This window comes from Etheostoma cragini, chromosome 18 (assembly GCF_013103735.1).
Source record: "Etheostoma cragini isolate CJK2018 chromosome 18, CSU_Ecrag_1.0, whole genome shotgun sequence".
NCBI classification, from domain to species: Eukaryota; Metazoa; Chordata; class Actinopteri; order Perciformes; family Percidae; genus Etheostoma; species Etheostoma cragini.
The window spans coordinates 7,277,458-7,284,073 of NC_048424.1; the positions used below are offsets into that span (position 1 = coordinate 7,277,458).

The 6,616-nt window shown below is 39.2% G+C and overlaps 1 protein-coding gene across 3 annotated transcripts in view; it reads left to right on the forward strand.

Annotated features, from left to right (window-relative positions):
* Positions 1 to 851: 851 nt before the first annotated feature.
* The window catches only part of sytl3 (synaptotagmin-like 3), an 8,060-nt gene continuing 2,295 nt past the window's right edge, over positions 852 to 6,616 (forward strand). For 2 of the 3 annotated variants that reach the window (XR_004660512.1, XR_004660511.1), the window contains exons 1-12: positions 852 to 1,282; positions 1,579 to 1,794; positions 2,752 to 2,819; positions 3,136 to 3,187; positions 3,289 to 3,355; positions 3,439 to 3,511; positions 3,963 to 4,084; positions 4,353 to 4,475; positions 5,160 to 5,332; positions 5,436 to 5,532; positions 5,619 to 5,789; positions 6,021 to 6,102. Coding sequence is in view for 1 of the 3 variants with exons in the window: in XM_034900933.1 (XP_034756824.1) it covers positions 1,185 to 1,282; positions 1,579 to 1,794; positions 2,752 to 2,819; positions 3,136 to 3,187; positions 3,289 to 3,355; positions 3,439 to 3,511; positions 3,963 to 4,084; positions 4,353 to 4,475; positions 5,160 to 5,332; positions 5,436 to 5,532; positions 5,619 to 5,789; positions 6,021 to 6,170 (1,410 nt within the window). In the remaining 2 variants the exon portion in view is untranslated. Of the gene's footprint in view, positions 1,283 to 1,578; positions 1,795 to 2,751; positions 2,820 to 3,135; positions 3,188 to 3,288; positions 3,356 to 3,438; positions 3,512 to 3,962; positions 4,085 to 4,352; positions 4,476 to 5,159; positions 5,333 to 5,435; positions 5,533 to 5,618; positions 5,790 to 6,020; positions 6,437 to 6,616 lie in introns of those variants that run through there. The other variant, XM_034900933.1, reaches the window with a different exon arrangement.

Below are 6,616 nucleotides of genomic sequence, written 5' to 3' on the forward strand. Positions count from 1 at the left end.
CTGATTGTTTTCTCCAGCCTCCTGGCAGCTCTGGATAGTAACAAGGACAGGCTCTTATCTATCAACACAGGCTGGCATCCAGTTATTCAACAGGCCACTTCCTCTCTACTCCCCATGCTTCACTTGTCTGCTACTGAAGAGGACAGGGGTTTTGTTCCAAATGAAGATGTTTAAAAATGAGACCCTCTATGGAAATAAACGAGTGCTTAAAGGAACAGTTTGACATCTTGGGAATGACTTTTATTCACTATCTTGCCAAAAGTAAGATAGATATTCACATCTAACTCTTGGCAAGAAAGCAAATGCCCGTATTTCCCAAAGCAAAATTCTACATCTCTAAAATAAAGCATTTTAGACCTATTTACATTTGACAAAAGCAAACCTCTAATCTTTGTTTAAAAAATATTAGATTCGGGGATGACTTCCTTTTTTAAATGGATGTTTAGCTGTTTAAATAAGATTTGAATAGGTCTACTGACCTTTAAAAAGAAAAGAAAAACAAACCAGAACATGGACACACGTCAGCCATCAATAATGCAAGGGTTGGCATTTGGTTTGTATTGCCGCTCTGTCATCAGTGAAGCATCACTGCTCTCCCTGCATCTGAGGAAGCGGTGGGGGTTTGCCAGGAGAGGGGTTGAATAAGGGGGGTGAAACCAGCTGACGCTGACACAAGAGGGGAAGATGAGGACATAAGCGGTCTGACAAAATCAGCATATGAAGCTTAAAATATAGCCCACATCTAGTATTGTGTAGTTTATTTAAAATCTCATCAGACCCTGAGTTGTAGAGGCTCTGATAGGCAGGAACTGCAAGTCTGCAATATGATGACGCAGATAGACTAGAGAAAATTATTTTAAAGAGGGTTTTTCCGAAGTTAAATCATTCTAGTGGAATCACTACAACTATCTGCTCAGGAGGACGACAAATACATCCGGCTCTGATGTGGATGTAGATCACAATCAGGAGAAGGGAGATCTTACCAGCACACACTTAGAATAACTTTCACTATTTTTGTTCTTTCACTGATTCAGCCATAGAAGACTAAAGAGGAGGTCTGGGGGAGGGTTAAAGAAGAGAGGAGGAGCAGACAGGAACAGAAAAGAAGACAGTAAAGCAGAGAGACACAGAGAGAAGAGGACCAGTGAGACGGATTCACATGATCAGAGTCTGCTGTTTAAAAAATGGATTTAGGTTTGCTTCAAGCACTTGAGAGAGAAAGAGTCCTGGAGGTTCTTCAGAGAGACAAACAGCTGCGTCTCATTGAAGAGGACAGGATAAGGTGAGTAATTTTAGGCCACTTTCATAAATACTTCTTCCTGTTGCTGAAAGGGGAATCTTATTTCAGTGGCATTGTGAGACCAGCTACAGACAAGGCTAACAGAAAGCAATCATAAAGATTTTGTGTTATTTTCTCTCCTACTTTGTCTTTCAGTATATTTTATAATCCGGATATTAAATTATAAAGAAAATGTCAGTTTAAAAGGATGTTTGCCACTTTCAAACTGAGAAAATAAGTTGTTTTCTTTGTGAAAATAGCTTAAAGATGTTTTATTATTCCATCCATCTTTATTTCAGGAGGATGAAGCATGAGCTGCAGGAGCTTCGAAGGAGAGGTGCCAAAAGTTTTGCCCGGCAGTACGGCGAGCGGACCTGTGCTCGCTGTCAGAGGCCGCTGGGAAAGTTTTGGAACTCAGGTGCAGTCTGCCACAGCTGCAGCCACCGCATCTGCAGCAAGTGTCGCGTGGGCGTGGGAGCGGCGGGCTGGAAGTGTACGGTCTGCCACGCCTACAGGTGCAGTAGAGAGCCCTACACCCCGCTTAATGCAAGTGAAATATCTGACACAAATGACTTTATGTGCGTCATTTGAAACTCACTGTCTGGCTTTTAATCATTTGAAACTGTTGTTTAGCCCCTTTAAACTTTAAATTCAAACTTTCTTTAAAGCGTCAATGTTTTTATGTTAACAATTAATCAAATGGCAATTGATCCTAATGATGCACCCTCAGATAATTACGACCTGAATCGGCAATTCCCTTCAGCTTTATACTTTTAGTGAGTTTCAGGTCCTTTTATAGCTGTCCGTCCTGAAACTTTAATGTTTTGGTTCACTATCAGCGCTCTCAATGCTTGTTTTTCTCTGCACCAGGCAGCTGTTTTCAGTAATAAATCAAAAAAGCTCTAAAAGCTAGCTGTACACCATCCCAGCTCAGCTTCAAACAGACAGACAGACACAGTTAGAGATTACAGGTGAACACAGTGGAGCATTTAGCAGCTAAAGAACCAAATATTTCCATCAGGAGTTGGTGCAGACCAAACATAGAGAAAAAAGAAGAGTGCAATTGGATTTACATTCATTTCCTAATTAATCATAATGGTGCTCCATAACTACCAGATGTAAACGTAAGCAACTATTTGCCAACTATGTTTAATTAAAAGTGATATGTTAATGTTGTATTTACAACTTATTGCTGCTGCCTTCAGGTGGTCAAAACAACCGGTTATTGCAGGATTAAAGTATATTCAGAATATATCAGTAATTTATCTCAAAAGTAAGACATTAAATATCTCTAATAAAATGAAATTTGATCTAAAAGAGGCAACAATGATACCATATACTAAAATAATAATATAGTCAGGGACAGTAACTAGAACAGCTAACTTGTTACTTTTTCTTTTTCACTATGAATAGGTATGTATAAGTCCTTCTAATGTAATTGTATAATGACTTTGGGTTGTTCTTCTTCACAGGGAGGTGAAGTTCAAGTCTGGAGACTGGTTCTTAGAGGAGAGGGCAAAGAAATTTCCAGTCACTACAGGTTTGTTTAACATATTGCATGTATTCACAATTACTTTCCTTTCCATCATTATTAATTATTGATACTTGATAAAATATGGATGATCTGGGTTGTTGTTATATTTGGGGTTTTAAAAGTTACTAAGTTATTTATAAAGGGTGGTAAAGTATTAAAAGAGGCAGAATGTTCATATAATACATATTGTGTGTGTATGTATGTGTGTGCGTGTGGGGTGGGGGGGGGGGGTATTTTAATGACTTTCAGACTGTCACAGGAAAGTCATAGTCATTATCCCTGTATAAATAGTTTTCATTCGTAATATTTGTTTTCTTTACAGACAAATATGAGATGGCTGGGGAGAGATTATTAAAGACCTACCATGTGCTGAGGTACAACAAATCTCAACATGTCAACAATTTTGAACGTTTGAATAAAATGTTTAAATATATAAAACACAAAGTAACATGTTGTTGTCTGATATTCTTTACAGCCATATCTCAGTTGTGCCTCCCACTCCTCCTCCCCACTTGGATTATCAGTTTCTGAGCAGATCTGGGGTAAAATACTTAGATTTTTTATTTTTTTAGGTAAATCTAATGTGTGAAATTTGAGCCACTGAATGTTGTGTTTTGATCTGCAGGATTTGAAAAACTCAAAACCTTTTACCAAATCTATGGAGGATCTAATGGTGTCCTTCACAAGTCATATTAAAAGTAAGTTTATGTATCGTTTAACACGGTCTCCTATCAGTTAAATGGTCCACATTTATGAGGAATTCTTAACTCAACAACACAAAATTGTTGCCATGCCTTTGCATCTTGGTGAGAACATTCTCGGAATTAGCTGCATCACTTCCTCTGGATTTTATCACAACATAATCAGTTTATCAGAATATGCGTGCAGTAATAACCACAAAGGAAACATGCCTGAAATAATATGATGCAAAAAGAAACCCCCTACTGATCTCATCATCCTAACTGCACCAACTAACGTTGCATTAGATGATGGAAAAGATAGCAACAACCATATTGCGTGCATTGCAAAATTTGGGACACCACACAACTTTTTGAGCCATTTGAACATCTCTCCAGGCAAAGAAAAAAACTGTTGTAATAGATTTTGTGTGTTGCTCTGCAACAACTGACTTCTTGTTACTCAATACAGAGATTTCCACTTCTCAAAACGATGTGCGAGAAGACCTGCTGAAAGTCAACAACAGCCGGAGAGGGTCGTGCTACAGCACCCAGAAGAGTCTCTCTGAAACAGACATCAACAAATCTAGCAAAGTAAGTCATTCGCAACGCTACAAATGTTTAGTACAGTAAAATAAATCCTTCAGTTGTAGGGCCTTGAAGATGCCAGTCCACCTTTACTGGCCAACAGGTCTTGTTAAGAACAAGAAGTTGCGACAAGTTGAGGTGGACATTTCCTAGAGTTTTCACAATCCAAATGGGCAGATGAGATTACCAAACAAGGTCATTAAAGGGATCTTAAAGTAATCTAACATCTTTACTGGTCCCTAATAGTACTGATAACCCTGCTTCTTTTTTTCAGCTCTTTAAAGGCCCCAGTCTTCCAAACCTGTTCAAGAAAAGCAAAGACAGCGACCAGGAAGGCTCTTCCACTGGGGCTGAAGAAGAAACTTCCTGTGGTTCTGAGTACTCTGGAGGAAAGAGAGTAAGTAGAAGCTGAAAATAAGAGAAAAAAAATCCCCAAATGACATTGTGTAATGGCTGAAATATCACATTATAGATCAGAGATCTTCAACAGTGGGTCCGGGACCCCTAGGTGGGTCCTTAGATTCTCTGCAGGGGCGCCTCCAAATTATTGTTCATTTTTTTTAAAGTTATCTAAAAAATGAAAATGTCTTAACATGTATCCAACGTGTTATTAGCAAATATAAATCCCCACTAGTGATAGGCTTTCTGGCCTGTAGGTAAGGTAATCTGAGGCCATACACAGATACAGTTCATCCTGAGGATTCACTGTACACGTGTATGTGTATCATTAAAACACATGATTGGTAAAATTATACCGACAGTCATTATTTTAACAGCTTAGTATTCCATGCACTAAAAAAGTTTGTGTAAAAGGCTTTAGGCTGCCCTTCACGTTGTTGTAGACCTAGTTTAACATGCAACTACATTTTATACAATATATGTAGTAGGGGGTCCCTACTCTATCTCTCTTTCAATTAAGGGGTCCTTGGTTTAAAAAAATGTTTCAGACCCCTGCCAGTGTTTGTGATCATTTCAGCCTCCGAGCTCTATGAAGAAAAAAGAATTCTGTTCTGTACTGATGTTAATGTCCATCAGAGAGTGTCTTTCAGCCCTTTTTAAACATGTAAACTGACCTCATTAGGGTAGCAGCAGTAGCAGCATCAGCACAGACTGCGGCCCCTTCGAGAGCATCAGCATAGCAGGAGAGCTGGAGCTGGCTCTGGCCTACAACACCAACACTTCCTGTCTGGAGATCACAGTCGGCGCCTGCAGAAATCTCAGCTACGGAGACACCAAGAGAAAGAAGTGTCACCCGTAAGGATGAAAACATAACTCTGTGCATACATGTACAGTAGGACCCCATTATGTTGTGGGATTCTCCATCACATCCTCAGCATCCTGTCGTTTCTTTGTGTAGATGCGTCAAACTCTACATGCTGCCGGGGAAAAGCGGCAAAATGAAGACAACAGTCAAGAAAAACACGACTGATCCGGTTTATAATGAAGTTTTAAAGGTAAAAGGAACAACGTTTTTATTCCAGCTGTTGTGACAATCTATCATGCTCAAATTAAACAAAGTTCTTTGTCTGGTTCTTGACAGTATCACGTAGGGCGTCACCTGCTGTTCGGAAAGAGGCTGCAGGCCACTGTGTGGCATTCAGGAACCCTAAAAAGGAAGGTGTTTCTTGGCGAGGTCCTCGTCCCGCTGGACGGCTGGAGATTTGAGGACCAGGACTCCCAGCGCTTCAACTGGTACCCGCTTTGTCAGAAGGTAAAACTGGTTCAGACGTCCAGCTCTGATGTTAAACAGATGAGGAGAAAAACATTAATGGTTCTGTTGACATGCATTGGTCCTTTTTTAAAATATGGGATTACATAAAAATGATGTGTGTTATATGTTTTGTTTGTATGTTTTGTATTTAAGGGTATAAATACAGAAGACATTAGGTCTCCATTACTCATCTAAAGGGACTGTCCTTTCTTGTATTTCTGTGTCCATCAGGCTGAGAGTCCAGAGGGCGGCGCTGTGGAGCAGGACGGAGGAGATCTGCTGCTTAGAGTCAAGCACAGTCCCAGCAACCAGGGTGAGCTCCTGCAGCTCAGCTCCCTTAAATGTCTGCAAGAAAAAGACTCACGTCGCCAAATAATTTAACATGTATTTATTGTAACAATCTCATAATAACGTTGCATCTACATTTGCACCTGATTAAACATCTGTTGGGCATCCCTAAATTTCAAATCTTGAAAATGGATGACAGTTGTTTGTTTGCACACAAAAACACATGTTTTACTTGCTTTATTTATTTATATATTTATTAATTTATTTCTTCTCATCTAATTTTGACTGCTACTTTCTCAAACCACATGTAGCCTTATACATTGTTTTGTATTGTATGTGAATTGGGCTTTAAAAAATAAATTTGATTAAACTTGACTTGAGTTAATGTTTTTGAAAACAATAAGAATGTATGACTCGTAACTTATGACTCATAACATAGGCCTTTTTATCTGCTATTTCAGTACACATACAGTGGGTACGGAAAGTATTCAGACCCCTTTAAATTTTTCACTCTTTGTTTCATTGCAGCCTTTTTCCAA